Raw genomic sequence first — 23,871 nt, 5'->3', positions numbered from 1 at the left:
TTGGTCGTGTGGGACCAGCCTGGGCTCTGGATGGGGAGGGGGAGTCTCGCGATTGGTGAGGGGGGGCGGAGGGGGGAGGGCGATGGGGGGAGGCCATGACGTAGGGTGGGTGGACGGAAGTGGGGCAGGGTTGAGGGTTATTTAAAGAAGGTGGGGGGCGAGCGAAGGGGTTGGAAGCTAGTATTCCCTACCCCTGCTCTAGCAAGCTCTTTCCAGCGCAGCCACCGCTGTCTCCCAGGAACCTCCCTTCTCCCCTTCCTTGTCCCACCTCGTCTTTCCCGCTCCAACGCCATGGAGCCGGACACGGCCACAGAGGCAGCCACCGTGGCAGTCTCGGATGCCAGAGCCACAATCGTGGTCCTAGAGGATGAACTGCCCGGGCCGTCCACCTTTAAAGAGGAGGGAGCGGCTGCTGCCGCCACTGAAGCCACCACGGCCACTGAGAAGGGCGAGAAGAAGGAGGTAAATAGGAAAGGGGTGTGTGCGCGCGCTCTGTGTGTGCTGGACACGTCCTGTGCCTGGCCCCTCGCAGGGGCCCAAACCCTGACCTTTTGGCGCCGACAGGTACCAAGATCACCGCAGGGATGGGGGTAGCAGGGCGGCAGAACCATCTAGCTTTCCCTCCCCTCCCCCTTTCCTGCTGGCCGCCTGCTGAGCGGGGGCGGGGCAGGGCGGGGGCGCGGCCGGGTGGCGGGGTGTCCCGATCCTGAGCCCCGAGTCTCTCCTAGCCCCGGGTCCCTGTCTACCTTCCCGGAACTGGGGGAACCTTGTGGGGGTTGGGGCTGTGCAGGAAAATGCCTCCACCTCTCCCTCTCCTTGCTCGCTCTTCTACCCCCCTCTTCCCGTCGGCCTCTGCCTGGGGAATCTGGGCCCTTCAGTCCCACCATCGAGCTGAAGGGGATTTGTCTGTGGCTTATTTTTGTAATTTAAATTTCAAGGTGTTGGTGGTGGCAGTGGTGAACAGGAGGGGAAGAGGGAGAATGATTGGAAGATACTGCTTGCTGTGCTTGGCAGTGTCTGTCTTTGGGATTACAGAAATAAAAATAATAATCTCTCATGCTCCTTTGATCCCTGCCTCATGGCGAGGAGGGGGTGCTGTGTCAAGAAAACATCCTCTCTGAGCTTTATTTACAACCCTCACACTGAGGAACCCTGCTGTCTTAGGAAAATGTCCAACCTTTGCACCCTCTCCCTCTCCTGCCCCGCCCCTGATGGTTTAGTGTTTCACTCCAGGACACACAGATGATCCCCTTATCTGGCCTTTGGCCTTCCAGCTTTTCACATCCCTTGCCTAGTGGGGCACCGTTCACCCCTGAACACATTTTATTTTAAACGTTGTAAAGTCCTACTCTGTAGGATGAACACATGAGAGATGGCCACTGTTACACCTATTAAAGACAAATCCAGGAATATATAAGTAAAACCATACAGTGCTTTGAAAAATTTATGTCAAAGAATAGGGTGGAACATCAGAAGTTTTGATGTATCATCAACAGATTGTTTATAGGTGGATTTTTTCCCATTTTACAAGATACACGATGATTTAAAAATGGTGGGTAATTATAATTATGCTTTAGAAATCTCAAGTGGCTTTGTATAAATCATTATACAATCGTATATGACCAAATGAATAGCTTTTTGGGGAAATTAACACCATTTACCTAGAATTAGAAGAACGATGCTAAATCCATTAGTTAGTTAAGTCATGTAGTTTACTGTTGCAAGGTTGATTCAACAGAAAGTGCGAAGTGACAACCATGGAAAACACTGGGTGTAAGACGTGTGTAGTACTTAGATCATTAAGAAAGCACTGGTCATTAAAGCTGGGCCAAAATTCCAAGTATTTGGTTAAGAAATTAAAAAATGCACCTAGTGCCTTTTATTCTCTGGACTAGGCAAATGTAAGTGTTAATTATTATTTCTTCTTCTGATAGTCGGTGTTGAATTTTGAAATCATCTAAGTTTTGTATTTCAATTTTGAAAAGAGTGGGATCAATAAAAACATATGTAATAAGCATGAAGTGTATTGCTGTATGTTCATGAACTCTGTATGCTATTATGAATGGACTTCATTTGCATTTCCTGGATCTCTAAAGATTCTTATTTTTGTCAATCTTTTTTAAAATGTAATTTTCATTTGTCCTTAAAAGCCAACTTTGGGATCAGATGGGAGAAAGGGTTAAGAGCACTTTATATATAATCATGAAAACTAGAATTTGGGTTCTACCAACCCCATAGTGCAGCAGCACACACCTGAAGCTCATCTTTGAGGGTGACAGAGATAGGAAAGGACAATTGCTGGTGCTCGATGGCCTAGTGAAGAAAAGGCAGCTCTTGGTTGAGGGAGAGACTCTGCCTCAAGGAATAAGTGGAAATCATAAAAGACACTTGGTGCTCTCTTCTGTCCCTCCACACTTGGTGCATGGGATCATCACACCCACATGTGCATACAACCACACAGATGTATAAAAATGTACATAAATGACTCCTTTAAAATATGAAGTATATTTTGTACTCACTTGAATCTGTAAGGGGTTCCCATTTGTCCTTTCCTCATAGTCGTAGCTTTGTGTACTTTGACAGGGCTACAAACCAGCTACAAACCAGCTGACATTAAGCATGCTATTTTCTCACAACAAAATAACCATTTCTCAGACTCTTTTTAGTAATAATAACTTCTAATTATTTGTTTCTAATAATTCTTTCTGTCTCCTTGCTAGCCAGCTATTCACTTACAACTTTTTAAAGACCTCATCTACTTTCATCAGAAGAAATTTATCTACCATAAAATAATGAAAATACCGGGACGCCCGACCCTGAGGATAAAGGATGCTACTATACAAGAAGAAGCATTTTAGTTTTGGAGTTCTGTCATCTATTCCTGATGTCTATGATAAACATTATCTGGTGGTCTTTACTAAGCCATTTGCCACTGCTTTCATTTCTTGGGGTGTGCAAAGCTAGACTATCAAATGAGGTAGAACTGGATAGAAATGAAGGTAAAGACACTTCTGAATGAAGAATGCATTCATGCTGAATCAAGTGGATCAAAAGGACTGTGACGTTTAGCCCACACAGGGTTATTTTTTTCTTACCTCCTAGTTCTTGAATTTACTTGGTTAAGTGACAGTTGGACTACTTAGGAATGTAGAAATAATATTTTGAAAGAGTTAAAACACCAAAGTCATGGTCTTAGAGGCAAAAGTTTTTGGTTATCTTGTGCCACACTCTCCTGGCATCAATACTATATAAGATGTGCACATAAAAAAGGACAGGAAAGTAGGGGTGCATTGGGTGGGATAAAGAAGAGCTCACCAGAAGTGGGAGGGGAATCAAAGAAGAAGTGTGAAAGTGACCAAATATATTATACACATTTATAGAATGGTCAAAACATTAAATACATTAAAGACTGCAAGATAGTAAAATCCACAAGTATTCCACTAGACAAACCTTATTTATCCTTTATCCTTTCTTGTATGAGAAACATATTTTGGGACTCACACTTAAATAGAAATGAGAAGGTTCAGTAGGTTTTAAAAAAAGGACTTTGTTGTGGAGAGTTGTGTCAATGAAGTGGTTACCCATTGCTTTTAATAGTACTTCTCAAGATGAGGAATTCAGCCAGTGTATGACTAGAATTTTAAGCACAGATGTAATGAATACATTTTCCTGAGATGTAATTCTCTGAAAGTGAAGTTTTCTTCACACACACACACACACACACACACACACACACACACACACACACACGCACCCACGCACGCACGCACCCACGCACATACGCACATGCACACGAGCATGCGCCTCATGGTGAAATAACTGTTACTGTTTTAAAACTTGAAAACTACACCTCATTGATCTTTTAAGATAAAGATGTGAATTTTGCTATCTAAGATTCAATTGCTTTGTTGTTCTGAAACTCTCTATGTAGACCAGGCTGTCTTCGAATTCACATAGATTCACTTGCCTCTGCCTCAAAAGTGCTAGTATTAAAGGCATGCACCATGATTCACAGCATATATGACATGTTGAAAGTATGAGCTTGAAAGCATCTTTCTCAGTTTCTATTCCAGCACACCCAGAATTACTTTCGAGACATTTCATGGAGTTGATCATGACACATGAGATGCTATAAATCAACATAGTTGTTATGTGATTAGTGCTCCAAAGTAGGACTCTGACCGGAGTCAAGCCGCATACTTTTTGTTTGAATTTCCTCAAAATAAAACTTTTAGCAAATGTTGGAAGAAAGTCATTAATTGTTGGAATCATTCTTTTTCTTGCTTAAGGTTCTATTCTGATGCTGAATTATTCTGGAAGATTTTAATGACTCATTGACAGAAGTTGTGGCTAATGCAACCTCATTTCTTGTTTTTGCTTTAATTTCGTCAGTCTCTGTTTAAACTCAAATATTCCTGGTATTGATCTGGATGGATAGGTTCTTGCTTTTGCTATTTTGTCTTTTGATTTCTCCTAGAGAAGGCTATTTACTTTATATCTTCCCTGATATTCAAATCAATAGGCTTGTTCTTACAAAATGTGAGATACATAAGATGTTAACCTTGTACTTACAGGTGGTTTTATTCTTAAGCTATGAATTGATGCTAGTGTTCGCTAAATTACAAGTTTAAAAGTCTCAGCAGTTAACAGAGACTAGCTCTGATGGATTCCTCCTATAAAATAGTCTTGTAACACCAATAGTCAGAATGGTTTTCTTTACAGGGGAGATAAAGTGACCAGTTTGAAGCTGTATTAGTGGGTTATTTTAAGTGTATGAGATCGTGTCACACTGTATAAAAATATGCATGCTTTAATTAGTCTAGGAAAACAAATTTTAAAAGTGTCATTTCAGGAACAGAAGCCAGAGTCTTTTATTCTGAAAGTCTGGCTTGTTTCCAGTACATAAAGAACTGTTTGGGAGAGTTATTTACATTTCTTGAATTCTTTGGTTTGTGGTTGAACATTAGCCTGTTCGGGATTCCTAAGTCTCTTATGGCTATACATTTCTTCTACTTTAATTAAAAAATAGATGAAAAGGCCCAGTGTTTTATTTTTGGTTTTTATTCTGATTAATACCATCTCTCTGATATTATAGTTTTTTATTGGACCTCAGGTGCACAGAACTGGATTAATAATAAGGACTGCTTCATAACTTTCATCATTGCTACAATATGAATCCCTCAGTGGTTTGTTTATCAACTTAATTAATTATTTTGTCTTCCTTCAAGGGAGAACATCTACCAGCTTAAAGACCTTGCTTTGCAATTGTCTGATATTTATTTCCTTTGAAATTCTAGAAAATCACTTCTCCATTTCAACTCAAATTTGATGCTAAAGCTTCCGACTCTGAAAAAGAAATGGACCCAGAATATGAAGAGAAAATGGTAAATATACCCTTGGTAAGGTAGTAAGCAGCATGTTTCTTTTTGTTTGTTTGTTTGTTTGTTTGTGAGATAGACCTGCTTTCTGTGATTATTGATGTACCCTACCATACATGATTTATAGCTAATTTTTATGGATCAAAGATAAGAAAGACTTGTCTGTTTATAATGCATAATATGATTTCAGAGTATAAATGTAATTTAATTATTTAATTGTCAAAACCATTTTCTCCGTGTATGTGTGTGTCTGTGTTTATTTATTCATGTGTGTGTGTGTGTGTGTGTGTGTGTGTGTGTGTGTGTGAGTGTAGGCCAGAATCGTCTGTCAGGTGTCTTTCTCAGTCACTGCTCACCTTAGTTTTGATCTTGGCTCCCTCTGACTTACCCTAAAGAAGGGTTTGGATAAGGTCTTCCTTAATCACTCTCTGCTTAATTTTTTTTTTTTTTTTACTGACTTAACCACGAGTTCACAGATTTGATGAGGCTGGATGACCAGTAAACTCTAGAGACGCACACATTTCTTCTTTGTCAATGCTGGGAATATAGGTGCATGCCTCTGTACCTACTTTTTATGTGGGTGTTAGGGATTTGAACTCAGGACATTATACCTTTGTGATAAGCAATTTACCCATGGAAACTTCTCCCCAGCCAACAATTGCATTTTATTGAATAAAGTAATTAAAGATCACAGAAACTATGTAGAATAGTTGGGATGAGAATTCATGTCTCACTTTTTCTCCATGTTCTTTACCCAATACTAAGGTGCTGTAAAACAAAGACATTTTGTGTACTCAGTGGTGAAGGGATTGGTGGGTGGCAGTATCAGTGTGGCTTTGTACCCTGAGGAGAATGCAGTCACAATGCCACATCAACATTTCTCTTTCTTAAATTATATATAAATGGATGCTATACATTAACAGAATGTGCAGTATGTTAATCCACTGTTAGAGGCATATTCAGGCTTATTAACCCAGTGCATGAAAGTACTATATAGTCAAGTAGTGTAATCTTAGTTGAGTCCCATATATTGCTTTTGTGACTTGTTTAATTTTCAGACACCGAGGACTGAATAGGTAGTTGAAACCAATTTCCCCCTCAAACGTCTATTTTTGCAGTTTTGAAACTAAATAGAGAGAAAAAAATGTGGTTTAGCTGCTGATAGCTATTTTTACAGGAGTCTGTGCCTTAATGCTTAAGACTACATCTAAGGAGACAGTTAATGTTTTAACAGTTTTAAAAACAACATTCCAGAGAGGATAACATGAATTGGGGAAGTTTTGGCCTCCTTCCAGCTTGTAATCTGGATGTACTTTTCTAAGTCTTGTATCTATGTTAATAAATTCTCCTATAAGTTTTCTCTGTTATTAATTTTTACCAGTAATCAAGTATTCTCTGCTGAACGGTCAGAGAGTGACTATGAATAAAATCAATATTTCTTCCTTTATTTAGGACAAAGTAATCTCTTGATCTTTTAAGGTTTTGATGGGAACCAGCTTATTTTTATTTTTTTCTATTTTCTATTTTAGAAAATAGTTTTTAACTATATTATAATTATGTTTTTCCTCCCTCTAACACTCAGGTTCTCCATACCCCGCCTCCCATCTAAATCCACACCCTTTCTTTCTTTTATCAGAACACAAATAGGCATCTAAAAATAAAAATAAAATAAAACAACCCATTTATTTTGATGATGTAATATTGAAATTTTAGACTACACATCAACGTTATGTATGGAAATACTTAATATATATGAACTACTCCACATATATGCATGCCTATATTTTTATCTAGGTTCTGTTTCCTTACATACTAGTAGCATAAAATATAAATTTCCAGAATGACATAATTTACAGAAAGAAATGTCATTACATTATTGTACCATGACACTGAAAATATTGTTGAGAGCAGCTGATATTCTACGTGTAGATTCCAGTTATTTCTAAATGCAGCTTGATAATTCTCAAACTTTATAGTATGTATGTATTATAACGTATATGTATTTTATTCATTTATTAATGTCTTTTTAGATAAGGTCTGTTTTTGTAGTTCTGGTCGTACTGAAATTTGCTCTGTGAACCAGGCTGACTTTGAACTCACAGAGATGGTCCTGCCTCTGCCTTCCAAATGCCAGGATTGAAATTGTGTGCCACCATGCCTGGTTCCAATATATATGTATTTCTATGTTTAGGACACACATAATTGATGCAATTTTAAATTAAAGAACAAGAGGATCATGTTTAGAAAGAGGATTCATTTTCTAATTTTGGCTTTCTGATCGTTTTGTCATATTGGGCACTTGGAAATTGAACTCTGAGCCTTGGCAGTACTGTACTGCTGCACTAAGCTTCCAAGCCCAAGGGTATACTTCTTTTGGGAGCATTTACTAAATCTGTCAGGTTATTTTTCTTTTGTTCAAACTACTTGAAATACTGTTTTAAAATTTGGTTACTTAGAATCTGGGGGAGCTTGGGAACATTCCTTGCCCATTCTGTGCCTCCATTTTATTATCTGTAAAATGGGTACAACCCTAGCAACCACCTCATGGATTTCAAAGGGAATTTAGTAGACGAATATGTTAAAAGCGCTGAGTATATTTGCATAACTGAAGCAGAATATAAATGTTTGATAAATAACCTTGCATGAACACAAAAAGAGAATCTTTACCTTTCCTTCTCGTTTGTAAATTAGAAAGCAGACCGAGCGAAGAGATTTGAGTTTTTACTGAAGCAGACGGAACTTTTTGCACATTTCATTCAACCTTCAGCACAGAAGTCTCCAACATCTCCTCTTAACATGAAACTGGCTCGCCCTCGAGTAAAGAAAGATGAAAAGCAGAGCTTGGGTTCTGCTGGAGAGTATGCAGTCTTCTTTCTATGTTCTTCCCTTTCCCTTGTAACCTCCCCCTTTATCATTTCATTTGCTTAGCACAACTTTCTATGAATAATAAGTTTATCGGCAATGTAAATATATTTTGGAGACAATGATTTCTGTTCTTTTTCCTTAACAGAATGTAATTAGTTACCCCCCCCCCAAGCAAAACAAAACAAAACAAAATCGTAGACTGCTCTACGACATTCTATGCCAGACACTAGATAATACATTCCTTTTTAAATAAAAGACGTTTGCAAATCTCAATTGGTGTTTCAGCATTGGCTGTGAATGTGACAGTTTTTGTTTTTGTCTTTTTACCTAGCTATCGCCACAGGCGCACAGAACAAGAGGAAGATGAGCAGCTTCTGTCAGAGAGTAGAAAAACATCGAATGTGTGCATTAGATTTGAGGTCTCACCTTCTTGTGAGTACTTTATCACGCTCATGGTTGGTTTGCAGTTAAGTGGGAGAGAAACCAAATTTCCTTGAGTATATTAGTAAAACTCTGAGAGGTTCTTCATTTTTGTTTTCAGATGTGAAAGGAGGACCCCTGAGAGATTATCAGATCCGAGGACTAAACTGGTTGATCTCTTTGTATGAAAATGGAGTCAATGGTATTTTAGCTGATGAAATGGTAAGGCACTTGTGTTCAAAGGATGTTCTTAATGGTGTTGAACTTTCCTCAAGCCCTATGTCCAAAAGCTTTATTTAGTGGCAAAATAATTTACTTTTTAGATTTATTTATTTTACTTTATGTGTGTGAGTGACTTGCCTGCCTATACGCATATCATGTGTTTGCAGTGCTTAGGGAGGAGAGAAGAGGGCACAGGATTCCCCAGACCTGGAGTTATGATGGCTGTCAGCTGCCACATGGCTGCTAGAAATAGAACTCAGGTTCTCTGTCAGAGCAACAAGTGCTCTTAACATCTGAATTATGTCTCCAGCCTGCAAAAGAATGTGTACAACGGTTCAAATAACTTGTAGAATACATTTGCATGGCTCCAAGATTATATGGAGATTTCCTGAAGTGGTACAACACCTCTTTTTGCTCTTGTTTTTGTTTGAACCTTGGCTTCCAAGAAGCCCAGAGAAAAGTGCAGTGCCAAAAGGGAACATCTCTTCATCCTTTAAGGTCTGCCCTTGATGCTTCCCTTCCCTTCCCTTCCCTCCCCTCCCCTTCCCTCCCCTCCCCTTCCCTTTTCTCCCCTCCCCTCCCCTTCCCTTCCCTCCCCTCCCCTCCCCTCCCCTCCCCTCCCCTTCCCTTTTCTCCCCTCCCCTCCCCTCCCCTGCCCTCCCCTCCCCTGCCCTCCCCTCCCCCCTCCCCTGCCCTCCCCTCCTCCCTCCCCTCCCCTCCCCTTCCCTTTCCTTCCCTTTCCTTATGCTTTATCTTCTAGTCTAATTTTTCTTGATAACTTTTAATTCCCGTTTTACCATTAATTTATCTTCTATGTTTTTACAACGGGCAAGCCGGCATCTTCTTGAGAATGGGGTGGGATATATAAGCCAAACAATATATATATGAATGAATGAACAAATTCATACATAAGGGAATATAGACCCAGTTTTTATATAACTTGCCATTATTACATGGCCACAGACTAACTAATGGGATTCAATCCTCTTGCCTTAACCTTCTGAGTGTTTAGATTATAGGCATAGCCACAATGTTCGGCCTTAATGTTGAGCCTCTGTAACAGTAGAGTGCCAAGTCGAAGTCTTTTGATAAGCTTGGACACACATCTAAAATAACCAAAGAAAAAGTAAGATCATTTAAGATGCTAATTGAGTAGATGAGGGGATTGTATGGAAGCCCAGGTTTGTATGCTAAAACAAAATTCATAAAATTAGACTTAAGAAAGGACAGAGGGACTTATATATCTATTTAACCCAATAATATAATATCCATGAGACTTGGGAGCCACATTTTTAATCACTATTATCCAGAAGGCCAAATGATGAAATGCATCTTATGACATCTATCCCATAGGGACTCATCTTTGGCTGATCAGCTGTTAGGTTTATGGCTGGACATTTTTTTTTAAAGCAAGGATTTGTAGCTCCTTATATTTTCATTATCTGTTGAGGGCCATATTCTGCTCATAGCAGGAGGGCCTTGGTTTATCTGTCAACAGGACAAGGATTATTCACCCTAAGAACTTCTAGCCTACAACTTGTCTAAGACAAATGATCTAAAGACCCTTCAACATTCTGCTGATGCCATATAAGTTTTAATTCTATCTTATTTTTTATTGTCTCTCCCCACTTCCTTTTCCTTTCCAGTACTGGAGCTTAAAACTAAGACCTTGTGAGTGTGCTCGGCAAGTGCTCGATCACCATGCCACACACCAGTCCCTTTTATATGTTTTGTTTTGAGATAAGGTCCCATTATGTTCAAGTTTTAAACTTGTGATTCTCTTGCTTCAGCCTCCCTTCAAGCTGAGATTACAGACGTATACCATCATGTTTAACTTGTTTTAAGTACTAAAAGAGATTGAGGCATTTTAGAAAATATATGAAATTTAGAAAACAAAATAGATGTTAAGTAATAGTAGTTATATAGCAATTCTGCCATTGAGAAATAGCCATAGTTGACATTTTGCTGTTTCTTTTTTAACTGTTTTTTTTTAAGATGTATAATTGAGATCATGTGGTATGCATAATTTGGCATTCTGACCTTTTCACATTCATACGTATTGTTCATATCTCTATAACATTTTGTCAAAGTAAGTTTTTACCATCTAAGGAGGTCCCATTGATTCCTTCTATGCCTCCCCTGTTGCTGGATTGTGAGTATAAATAGTGCCACTATGACAATTTTATTGTTAGTCTCTCTGTGCCTCTCACGTCGTTATCATAGAATTCCTGGAAGTATAATCATATTCTTAAACATTTTAAGGTTTTGGTGGATCTTGTCCATACCAATCCATCTTACATGACTTATCAGATAAGATATAGCCCATAAAAGTGGCACTTAGCTTCACAGAGTAAAGTTTTATGTTCTGCTGAGATTAGGCAAAAGCTGCTTAATTATTTAGTGTTTACTTTTACTCCGGAGGCTGGGATCAAACCCAGGGCTTTATACTAAACATGTGCTCTCCACTGAACCACACCCTACCTCTTATTTTAAAGTGATGAGTCTTATTTTTAAAGGCTGAACAGCACAGTTCCCGTTCCCATAGGCTAGGCGCCAGGCTCATGGGTGTTTGATATATTACTTTTATAAAAGTACACTGGGCTAATGACATCTAAGTTTTATTCACACTGCTGCTCTCTGTGACTTTCTGATTCTCAAGGTCTTTAAGAGTATGGGGTGCCAGTAGACAGCCATGAGCGTCTTGAATTGCACAGTCTGAATATTGAATGTCTGGGCTGGCATAATATTGGGGACAATAGGAAAGAAAGTTCACTAACTCAACTAACTGGCTCTGGAAAGAAGTCTATTTTTTTGTGAAACATTCACCTCAAAATTCCTACTAGAAAAGATTACGGATCAGTTTACTTGCTCCTCAACAGAGTCAGCATGTCCTAAATGGAAAAGTGATTTATTAAGCAATATTTTGACTGCAGGGTTTAGGTTCCTTTCTTCTCCACTCACAACAAATAGTGAATTGAAATGCTATCATGTCTTTCTTCTTTTAAAAACGTCCCTTCTCATTTTCATTGCTAGAAACCCAATCCTTAATGTGAGATAATTGGTAAGAATTTTTTTTTGTAATCTTATTTCTAACAAATTGTTTCATTAAAAAAGCATCTTTACATATTTTCCCCTTGTGATAATAAATACAGGGTCTTGGGAAGACTTTACAAACCATTGCTTTGCTCGGTTACCTGAAGCACTACAGAAACATTCCTGGACCCCACATGGTTCTAGTTCCAAAGTCTACTTTGCATAACTGGATGAATGAGTTTAAACGATGGGTCCCGTCTCTCCGTGTTATTTGTTTCGTTGGAGACAAAGATGTGAGAGTAAGTGATAAATTACATTTTTTTTACAACATCTAAAGTGGGATTTATTTGGTAGACCGCAATAAGTTCACAGAACATTCGCTGTAACTCAAATAGAAATAGCAAGTCTTTAGTCCGAAAAGGTATTTCAGCTGAAACATGTCAATTCTCACATATCTCTGCGGTGACTTAGAGATGGTCAGTGCTGTGTTGCTGCAGCTTCTCCAGGCTGAGGCACAGCGCTCAGTGCATGAGAGGGTTAGGCAAATCCATTTCCCTTTTGCTCAGTGATGCCTCATTTCCACTACATAACGCCTGGACTCCCGTCCCACTACCCAATATCTGCCTTACAGTAAGTCTTACTTCAGGGCTATTCCACAAAGGGATTACGTCATAAAAGGCCTCCAGATCACTGTTCAAATCATCTGTTCAAATGTTACAGATGATTTCAGTGATGACCCCGGAACAAGGGAACTTCCTCCAACGATTCTGTTGATGAATCTGATTTTCCACAAAAGGGCTACAAATAAGTCCAAAAAGTTTGTTCAAATATGCCCAAACAAGAATTTCCGCGGTGGACAGTCCCTGCAACTCCAACCATAACTAATCCATGAGGAGAAGATACACATTTTAGTCCTTGAGAATCAAGGTTGGGACTGAGAAAAAAGAAATTCCTCTTTCACTAATGACAGTAAGCGAAGGCTCACAATCTCTGCTCCATGGTAGTCCGTCATGTTCTGTTCTGAGGTGTTATAATAAAACCTAAGCTTGACATCATGCCAGAAGTGCTGTGGGCCCCATTCATCTTGAGGTGGTCCCAGAAAGAGATTCTGAGAATTGAGAAGTTCAAAGAACCAGTGACAGACTTCTCCTAAGTGATGAAAATCAGCCTTTCCAGCTTCTTTATCTTCCTTTGTCTGCTGCTCAAAGAGCTGGATGTCCTACATTTTTGTAACCGACTTTGTTGTCTCCTTCAGTTTTGGTGACTGTTCTTCCCAGTAACCTTTTGCATTCTGAATAAGATTGTGTTTTTCAGTAGCTGGAGGTACATACAATCACCCCCTGTGTTGACAAATACTTAAATATGACTTCTCAGAGGACTTTTCTGAGCCTCAGAAGTTCTTCTACATTTTGACTATACACTAATATTGCACAAATAGAATCTTGGTGGTCCATAGGCTACACCAGGCAGTTGGTGACAGTGTCACAAAGGGCCAAGATCTCGTCATTGTCCAGCATGGTGAGTAGGTTTCGGCAGCCCTCTGACTCTATGACTCTAAGTGGCTGAGTCCTGACATCTCGTCCCTGGGAAAGGGGGCAGAGGACGATGCTACTAATGTCACTCTCATGTCCTGTGACCGGCCGGCTGAGAAACTACTTTTAAAAAGACTGTAAAGACTATTATTTCTAGACTACAGCTGCATAAGTTTCCCATTAAACACATTTAAGTAAGCTATGACTAACTTCTACTACAACTATTACTACTACTAAGTGACACTTCAGATGGACTGACTCCCATCTAGGCTTTGTTGTATTGTCCATATGCTAACTCATTTACTTACCACATTTATGAATTGTATTTACTTTTCAATATGTACTATTAGCCACCTTATCATCTGTGCTACTTAGGAGACAGAGTGTGGAAATTGGAACGACTTAAGTTCTGCTACTTAACATTTTGGCTTTACACACTTGTCCACACATAGACATATTCTGTGACTGTAGAGAACCTCAGCACTTTGTATTCAGGCAAGGCTTGTAATGCCTGCATATGTTCTCAGATAATACTAGAAATTTGGATTTTTGCCAGGGAGGAAGGTGTTTAGATTTTCTATTTGTCCAGTTAGTAGGCTATAATTATTTTTTAGGGTTGTAGAATCAATCAAAAAGTAATAAATTATGCAAAACCACAAAAGAATAATTTGCTTATAAAGAGTATTATTGAAATTTGTCTTTATCTTGCCTCCAGAGAACAGAATTTAAAATAAAACGTTATACTATTTTACATATTTAGATAGATGAATTGTCAAGAGATACCTTCAGTAATATAGTCCCATAATGAATTATGTAATTTTATCATTATCATTTTGCTTGAAGAAAAATTACTTAAATTTATTTAAATTTAACTTATAAATAATTTAAATATTGAGCCACTGAGTTCATAAATTTAGAATCACAAGGTTAATTCCCCCTGAAGCCTACTATTTTTCCATAGGAAATTGGTCACTTAGAATTCTGTTCTGGTCATTACTACTATTTGATATGGTACAATTCACTTCTTAGAGATTGAAGTTGATGTATCTAAAATTATAGATGATCATTAGTAGACCCTTTTGAATTTTGGTATCATTTGGGGTAGATATGTTGACCCTTACTTTTTTTCTGGCTTTTAATAAACACATTAGGAGACTACTAGTTAACAAGGAAAAATGACTATAAAAAGACATTTTAGTTGTGACATTGTTAGAGATATTCTTGATCCTGTCTATATAAAAAGAGATCCTCGTGATCTTAGCTGGTATAAAGTCATCGTGCAATCTGTTGCAGTATTGTTTTTATTTATCACAGGGAAATTTATATCTAGTGGACATGGAAACAGACATAGTCTTAATCACTTAGTCCGCATCACTCCTGACTGTAGTTATGAGTCAATTTCAAGGTGCACAATTTTAAGAGCCTTTGGGTCATGAGGTCTTCAATATTTTATCAAGATACTTAGCCTGAAATCTGCTCAATAGTTTAATAAATTCTAAAGGAGTTAAATTAAAAAAAAAAAAAACACGTCTCAATTCCATGAAATCCCTGAGGAAGCACGAGGCTGGACCTGTCACTCAGTGAAACAAGGAGTCAAGGAGATATGCTACTCAGTCCTCCCCAACCCTGTGACAGTCCTCTAAAATTTTAATTGCCTTTTAAAATGTGACAACACAGCATATAACTGAGGTGGATAAAGAGGTATTTTTCTGTCCACTGTATTAGTCTAGGAAATCTTTTAATATATGCTGAATACTTATAAATATTGCTGAATGAATCAACAATTCATTTTGTGCATGTTTATGAATTATGAAGTAGAGTCTTTGTAATATTCAATTGGTTTTGTTTATGCGCCTCAACTCTGAAATTGTAGTAACAAGTAGTTCCTTTTCACATGGATTTTTCTGCTTCCTTTAAAATTTTGTGGTTTTACTTTGGCCCATAACATCTGGAATGAAGTTCATACCAGTTAAGATGTTTTCAGTCAAACTGGCTACCATGTTGGCTACGGCCTGTGAAGATTTAAAAATAGTTGTAAATAGTCTCTCTGTTTTTAATAGCTCCCTTTACTACACAGAGCAGATTCTCTTTGTGAAACCACATCTGTAGCCTTATAATAACATTAAGAACTTCACAAAAATAATAAGGAGCTTCTGGGACTCCTTACCAAAATACATAATTATTCTATGTTGGGAAATGAAGGAATATATAAGAAGTCTACAAAGGCAGGAAATGTTACTATGTGTTAAATATTTTATGCTTGTTAAATGAGATTATATTAGTGCTTGGATCTGTGTGACACTAAGGTATTCAGCTATGTTGTCCCATGTCCTTTTGGGCCTCTTATGACATGAAGTGTTCTGGTTCATTTAAGGTGAGATTTTGTTTTGTTAATAAATATATTATCAACACAGCCAGACTGTTGGCTACGAAGTTATCTTTGAGCCTTTTCATGAGAGATTCTTCTATCTCTCAAGTGAACTAGACAAAGTATTCTATGATGTCCCATATAGCTCTTAATATTCTCCTGACAGTTTCTTCCAGTAATTACCTTGTCAACATAATCTAATATACAAACTTTATTTTGCATTAGGCAGCTTTTATTCGCGATGAAATGATGCCTGGAGAGTGGGATGTTTGTGTGACTTCTTATGAGATGGTAATTAAAGAAAAATCTGTGTTTAAAAAGTTTCACTGGAGATACTTAGTCATTGATGAAGCTCACAGAATAAAAAATGAAAAATCTAAGGTAAGTTCTCAGCAACATTATCCAAGTAGTAGGCTTGTTTGTTCACTGTTCTGTGTTAAAAAAACAAAAAGTAACATAAGACTGTGCTTTTATTTACAGGATGCAAATGACAATTAGTTTTTAAAGTAACCATAAAGGCTAAATTACTCAATACAGAACCAATAAAAGTTGAGCACTGGCTTTAATGCAAATTAGGTATTTATTTGCAGTCTCTCTTGTTTCAGCCTAACTCTGTCATGCTACATTATTTTAATATTGCTAAGAATATGTGACATGCAAATATCATTTGCATTGACTTCTTTTTTTTATTGAGGAGTTACTTATGAGTATGTATTCCCATGGATTAGAAAAGGGAGTTTTTTTTTGAGTTATGTGAATTAGAGTCTGGAATTAATATTGAAAAATATAAATTATTTGTTGCCATTCAACTTCATCAAGAGTAGGAAGAGTTCACTTGTAATGATGAGCCTCTCTTTGGATCACTGGGCTACTTTGGTAGAAACAGGGACAGAACTAGAGCAAAGCCACCAGGTGGAGCATACTAATTTCACATGGGAACTAATATGTGTTCAGAGGACACATGTTAAAGAATCATCTCTTCATTAAGAACATTATGAAAACAGGATTTTTTTTTTCTAAAATTACTGATTTTTTTCCGGTTTTTGTCAGTTTTTTTTTTTTTTTTTTTTTTTTTTTTTGGTGTGATCTTAAAACTTGAAATCTTAGTACATAGTATCAGGGAAAATAAGCTCAATTTTGATGCTCAGTACCTGGGGAAAGGTCAGCGCTGGAGGTTAGCTATGCATGTAGATGAAGACGGTTGGCGGGAAGAAGATGTTCTCATATAAATGAAAGCTTGGATCCAATGGAAGAAACCTGATTTTCTGAAACCCCAGATGGAGAAACTAAACATTTTCATAATGGGGAGGGGGCAGGATCTCAGATCTGACTTGTATTCTTCCAGAAGTAGCCATACCGAGGGTACTAGTGTTTGGCTGCGCTGTGTTATGGCAGTGCCAACTGAAGTGGGATATTTTCCCATGGAAAATGAATTTGAATGAAATATGTAACTGAATGTTGAGTAGTCCATGAACCAGAACAATGCTTTCATAACTTCTATTTTTATTTTAGCTTTCAGAGATTGTTCGTGAGTTCAAGTCAACGAACCGCTTACTTCTAACTGGGACTCCTTTGCAGAATAACTTACATGAGCTCTGGGCATTACTAAACTTTTTATTGCCAGATGTCTTTAATTCTGCAGATGTAAGTTTAAAACAAAGAATTTGGGTGAGGGGTGGTGGTGCTTAGCTAATGCTTTACTATTGATCTCCAATTCCAGCTCAAAGCCATACATCTTAATATATATTCCTAATGTTCAGAATCATCTATACTGTGTCTTTCCTTCCCTCCCTCCCTCCCTGCCTGCCTGCCCCCTCCCTCTTTCCCTCTCTCCCTCCCTCCTTCCCTCCATTCATCCGTCTTTTCCCCTTCTCCTTTATTGTTATTATTGTTTTTACATGTGTGTGTAGATCAGAGGAAGACTCAATCTAGTTGGTTCCCTCCTTGCATCTTTATGTGTATCCTGGGGACTAGAACTCATGTTATTATGCTGACCCTGAGAGCCATCTTGCTGGCCTGAGACATGTTTTCAAAGTATAGAAAATAGGTTAAATTTTATACTTTCCATTTGTGATTCTTCATTTGTGTATTTTAGTTTTCTCAAGCACATTTTGGGAAACAGTATGTTTCTATTCTTCTGGTTATTCTGTCTGTTATTTTGTGCATATCTCATTGTTACCACACTAATAAGAGAGACTAATAAGAGAGACACTTTCATTCAGTTTGAGGGACTTATATTTTTCTTTATTATCAGCACAGTTTTTTTTTGAGATCAGCAAATTAAATGGAATGATTTAGGGATCTTAAGGCTTGATTTTTATATCCTATTCCTTTTAACTAGATATAACACTATGTACTATATAGTAAAATCTAGTGTTTTCTAAGGTGAAGGTGTTACTTTACATTGCCATTAAATTTTTGTCAATGGTTGCAGTATTTCCACCTATTAGAAAAGTAAAACATTGTGACTATCACAATAAAGTGTCTAAAAAGTACTTTTAAGGTAGATTATTCATATGCTGGTTGTATATGAATGTATGGAATATCAAGTTTTATATAAAATAATCTTGTGAACTTACTGTAGAATTTTCACCCCTTCACAGGACTTTGATTCTTGGTTTGACACCAAAAATTGCCTTGGTGATCAAAAGCTTGTGGAAAGACTCCATGCAGTAAGTAATAGCGGTCATAAGTATCTATGATCAATTTAATGGAGTATAACTGAGCAAGAAAACAAACATGCATAGAATCTGAAATTCTGGGCTTCCTGCTTGCCCCAGTCTTGTTGCTTCTCCCTCATAGCCTTTGCAATAACCCCATGTTGAACAAAGCCATTCTATCCCTGACCTCTCCAGAACAACTTTTTCTTTTGGTCTCGATAATCTTGTTGACCTTCCTTGTGGAGGCTCTTCACCCTCATACCCTACAAGTTCTCCAGATAATATCAGTATTCTCCTTGTTGCTAAGTAACCTTTTATGAGCTACTGCTCCTCCACCATGTGTTTAATCTGTTTTAGAGGCCAGAGCCCTCTCTTGATTCCATCTTCCATCCACTGTCTTCTCCATCATCTAGTCACCAACAGGTGATACCCTCATATTTATTGGTCAACATTTTTCATCCTTTGATAAATAGTTATGTCTACACTTACTCATTCTATTTCTTTTGTAACATGGCAGAGACCCCCAGTCCCCAGAGCCCTGCTTCAATCTGAAACAATATTTTCTGTACTTGGACCACTCCTTTGCCCCTTCTGTCAAGCCTTTTTTTACCCTCGTTCTTCTTCTACACCTGCCCTGATGACTCCAAACTGGAATAATGTAATGCTGTTTTGCTGTATGAGTATAGAGATCTTTCTGGACTGAGACTGCTCGATACCAATACAAGTCTACAACCCTCTGTGTGGGAACCACTGGTTTCACGTTCTCTAGGATAAGTGGGAATTTCATGGTATCGACTCATTCAACGTGATCTTCTATAGTTTTTTTCCCCTTTTTTATTCTAACAGCTGATTTAGATATTGTCCAATCTTAAGACTTTTCTGACGGGTATATCCTGTCCTCCACACTATTCTCTTTATTTGTGAATGACAAAATAGAGGTCATTAGATAGAAATTTACTCATGTGGTACTGTCTGAGTAGAAGAATTATTTTTTTGATGCTCAATGGCAAATTCTTCTACACAAGCTCTGAATCTCATCATTTCTTGTTTACTTATGGACTTTATCCCATGGTTTAGTCCTATAACTAAGTGCAAGTTTTACTCATCCCTCTATATTGTCTCTTTTCCCTCAGTACATAAGCATAGTCAGATAGCTTCCCTGAGGTCCCTGAGAAGGAGTTTCTGAGTTACAGCTTGGGCTCTGGCATTAGCTTGTTTACTTTATTTTTTTCTATATTTAAGCATAGCACAATTTTTGGAAAAACAGTTTTTCTGCTAACGATTCACTTAGTCTCATAGATATAACAAAACTTAAGACATGTTTACATTGAAGCTCTTTACAAAGTCCATGTGGCTTCATGTCTAAGATGGGTTCTTTAGACTTAGAAATTATGCTTAAGATGAGGGTCTGTGGGGAATGACTGAGGTAAACATAATCCCGTGGGAATCAGGATATGGCCTGCCCCTAAGATAAAACAGAAGTCACATAGGCTGTTACAAACTACAAATGACATCTCTCACAAGGATGCATTTTATGGCCTAGAAGTAAGCTCAGTGTTTTAGGGGGAAAGGGATTAGGATAGTGAAACATAAATTCTGCAAGATATGGGCAGATCCTGGCTTATCAGACAGCAAAGGATTAGCAGGTTGTAAACTATCTCCATTCCCAGCATTCCGAGTAGATGGTATGCTAAACAACCTTTTCCTGTGAAGAAAACCTGTGAATTTAATTTTCCCGGGTTCCCCAGTGCTTAACTGTATGCACAGCACTTTCTTCCTGTTGATAAATCGATCGATTGATCTATCCATCCATCCATCCATCCATCCATCCATCCATCCATCCACTCATTCATCCACCCACCCATCCACCCATCCATCCATCCATCCATCCATCCATCCATCCATCCATCCATCCATCCATCCATCCATCCATCTACCTGTCTATCTATCATTGCTTCCTCAACTTTGGGGCCTCCACTGTGATTTTCTTTTCGTGACAACCAGCCTTCTTGAAAGAGTAGTTTACTTTACATCTTCACTATCTAACCTCCTAGTTACTCTCTAGTCACTGATAGCTCTCCATTTCATATAAGTGAAACCTATTCACATAGTTTTCAATGACTTTCTAGTTGCTTAATTCAGGGTATACTAGCAGTAATGCATGTGTTAATCATTATTAGAAACTATTTCTTGGTTTATCTGGAGATCCACTGTCATGGTTTCTCCTACCTTAGCCTATATAATTTCTAACTCAAGTTCACTTTTCATAAGCATCTTGTAAAATCTATATAGTACTATGATTTTTCTATAGTTTTGCTTTCTATCATTCCAGTTACCCATGATTAATCATAGCCTCAAAATATAGAAAATCATAGAAATAAAAACAATGATTAATCTCTATTCATTAAATACCATCAATTTCCATATTAATCATTATCCTTGCTTAGTACAAAATACTTCCTGCTGCTGAAAGAAAATACATTCATATAATTTATATTTATGTTGTATTCTAATATTTTATATGTGTTCTATTTTATTTTTCTCATTAACCATATTTCTGTGCTGGATTTATAAATTAAATTTATCGCACACACACAAATATATATACTATGAGGCATCATATTATATGTAGGATTGTATATTCTTGCTATTTTGAGCATCTTGGACTTTGTTTCCAATGGAATCAATCTTTTTTTAAAGTTTATTTATTTATTTATATGAGTACACTGTAACTGTCTTCAGACACACCAGAAAAAAGAAATAATTCTATTTTTCAATGATGTATTGTAAGGATTAACCACTACCTATAATATTAATGGTGCAGTATTTGGCACATTGCTAGTAGGTTTTCCATGAGGAACATAAAATCTCTCTTTCAGGTGTACAACAATAACCTTTTATCCATGTTCATTGTTTTTTTTTTTTGAAAAGCAACTTTTAAACTTTTTTTAAACATTGAATTTTTCTCTTCACTCATTTATTTAGTTATTTTAAATGACTGAATTTTAAGTTTATTTGAAGGAATCTGAGGTGAGAGAGGGTGGTTGGAAGAGGGAGCTCTTTCATGGAGGATATGGGAGGGGGAGGGGGATGGGAGTGGGGAAAGAGGATGACATCTGAAATATAAATACAGAGAATATCCAGTAAAAAAAGAAAGAGGAAAACCCCCCTTGTATTAAAAGCAGTATGTAAAAGAAGACTTCTTTCATGATTATTCAGTAGCCAATAGTCTCGTCTTAAGTTTGACTGTATTTTCTCCTGCCAAGTCATGGCTGTTTAATTTCCCTTCCTCATTTCTAGAGGATCTGGGAATTGAATCTAGAGCCTTGTGAATGATGAACATTCACTCTCTTTTATGAACATCGCCCCAGCCTCTTTAAGGGGTCACGATTTGGTGCTTATTTACTGAGAAATTAGGTAGCTGTTGCTTTTTGTTATTGTCGGTGTTTGTTATGCATCAGGATGAAAGTTTTAACTGTTAAAGCTGTAATATTAGTGAAACATACCATTTGAAATCATAAATGCTTTATATGCTTTTATAATAAACATTGCTTTTTAAAAACATAGGTTTTAAAACCATTTTTGTTACGCCGTATAAAAACTGATGTAGAGAAGAGTCTGCCTCCTAAGAAGGAAATAAAGATTTACTTGGGACTGAGTAAAATGCAACGAGAATGGTGAGCAATTTTCCATCTGGTAACATTTATTTATATGTAAGAATTTATTAGAAATCACATTCGTTGATCAGTTATGATAATTGATTTAAATGGTGAGTTAAGTTGTTCAACTATTCTGTTAGAAAAGTAATGTGTTCCATTTAAAAAGGAAAATGAGATTGCCATTAGCTCAAATGTGAATATAGCTCAAACAAGTAAAGGTTGGCTGTAAACCTTCAGCCAGTGTTGTAGTTAGTGGATAATTATCAGATGTAGCTGCTGGAACAATTGTTACCTGATGACAGTTTCTAGTAATGGAAATAGTATAAGGTCACAGGTCCATAAGCAGTGTAGAAGTAACATAAAAAACAGAATGTTCAAATCTTTAGTTTCTTGTTTTTTCAGATCATATTTTCTTTCAAATTAAAAAGATTTTTTTAAAAATTTTTGTGATTGAACCTAGGGCACCGTGCATATTAGGCATGCATTCAACCACTGACTGATTCCTCCAGCACTCAATTCAAATCTGCCTTTATCTACTTTATTCCCACTTAGTAGGAATCCAGCCGTATTGCTAGTGGGACATTTTTTTCTCTGTGGCATTGTCTTTTTAAAATTGATTAATTATAGTTTAACATTTTAGGTATACAAAAATTCTGATGAAAGATATTGATGTTTTAAACTCTTCTGGCAAGATGGACAAGATGCGACTCTTGAATATTCTGATGCAGCTCCGAAAGTGTTGTAACCACCCTTATCTGTTTGATGGAGCAGAGCCTGGTCCACCTTATACGACAGATGAGCACATTGTCAGCAATAGTGGTAAAATGGTAGCTCTGGATAAGCTATTGGCAAGAATTAAAGAACAGGGTGAGTGAGGAATTTTTTTAATTAGCATGGAATAAACTCATGATAATGATTTGTATGTGAATAAAATGTCTTCAATCCATTGACTCAAAATTGGCATTGTTGAGTACTTACTCTTTGTCAGGAATTCTCTTGAAGTCTAGGAATGCAAAAATGACTACAACGATGGTTTTGTCTTGGAGAAGCTCACAGTGTAGTGAGGAAGAAGAGTTGTAGTTCATTTCGCTAAGTGCACTTCATCGTGCTGTTAAGAAAGTGGGGATTGGGAATGTCTTCACAGTGATGAAATTTGAAGTGAAGACTGGGATTGTATGCAGGAGCGAGCCATTGATAATGGGATGAGTGTGCTTGTATAGGGCAGTAGAACAGTGACCACAGCATAGGTGTTTATGGTATGTAATGCACTGTGTCATTTCATGAATTTCACCAAATTATGGAGGGTCTTTAAAACCCTACTTCAAGGACTTTTATGTTGGATGTAGAGAAGTTAAAGAAGACTTGATGACAGGAAGTAACATGATCAGAATTGTGTGCCAGGGGGAAGATTCTGGAAGCACTATGTGGGAAAACCTGGGAATGGGAGTTAAAACCAGAAGACACAGTTGCAGTAATAATCCAGTGAGAGATTATATGGACCGTTGTAGATCCTTGGGACATAGACAAGGCAGAATCTAAGTCATGGTAGTGTGTGTGCAAGGTTTTTTAAGTATAAAGATAGAAAGGTTTATTTTGTTAATCTTTTAAGCTAAATATTATTGAAAGAGTAGAAAGTTTAAAATATACATTAAAATTTTGTAAAGTAAAAAGCTGCATTAACCTATACTTAATTAACTATTAAGGAAACAAAATATCTTTGTATAAATTGTGTGT

General features: G+C 37.5%; 1 protein-coding gene and 1 pseudogene across 3 annotated transcripts in view; one reads left to right on the top strand and one right to left on the bottom strand.

Moving 5' to 3' along the window:
• Positions 1 to 291: 291 nt before the first annotated feature.
• Positions 292 to 23,871, top strand: part of SMARCA1 (SNF2 related chromatin remodeling ATPase 1) — a gene marked incomplete at both ends in the record, with an annotated part of 74,714 nt that continues 51,134 nt past the window's right edge. The window contains 11 exons of one of the 2 annotated variants that reach the window (XM_080909673.1): positions 292 to 462; positions 5,298 to 5,384; positions 8,070 to 8,236; positions 8,575 to 8,675; positions 8,785 to 8,885; positions 12,038 to 12,217; positions 16,044 to 16,199; positions 17,331 to 17,462; positions 18,422 to 18,490; positions 22,046 to 22,155; positions 22,778 to 23,004. In XM_080909673.1, the coding sequence (XP_080765799.1) occupies positions 292 to 462; positions 5,298 to 5,384; positions 8,070 to 8,236; positions 8,575 to 8,675; positions 8,785 to 8,885; positions 12,038 to 12,217; positions 16,044 to 16,199; positions 17,331 to 17,462; positions 18,422 to 18,490; positions 22,046 to 22,155; positions 22,778 to 23,004 (1,501 nt within the window). Of the gene's footprint in view, positions 463 to 5,297; positions 5,400 to 8,069; positions 8,237 to 8,574; positions 8,676 to 8,784; positions 8,886 to 12,037; positions 12,218 to 16,043; positions 16,200 to 17,330; positions 17,463 to 18,421; positions 18,491 to 22,045; positions 22,156 to 22,777; positions 23,005 to 23,871 lie in introns of both variants that reach the window. The other variant, XM_080909672.1, reaches the window with a different exon arrangement.
• Positions 12,440 to 15,450, bottom strand: LOC308415806 (uncharacterized protein C3orf38 homolog; annotated as a pseudogene). The gene is made up of 2 exons: positions 15,397 to 15,450; positions 12,440 to 13,570 (listed from the first exon to the last, which is right to left on the bottom strand). The product of its transcript is annotated as an uncharacterized protein C3orf38 homolog (transcript).

The sequence above is a fragment of the Micromys minutus genome (genome assembly GCF_963924665.1).
Source record: "Micromys minutus genome assembly, chromosome: X".
In the NCBI taxonomy this organism is placed as follows: domain Eukaryota; kingdom Metazoa; phylum Chordata; class Mammalia; order Rodentia; family Muridae; genus Micromys; species Micromys minutus.
The sequence above is the reverse complement of the archived record's forward strand: the minus strand, read 5'-3'. Positions and strand labels throughout refer to the sequence as shown.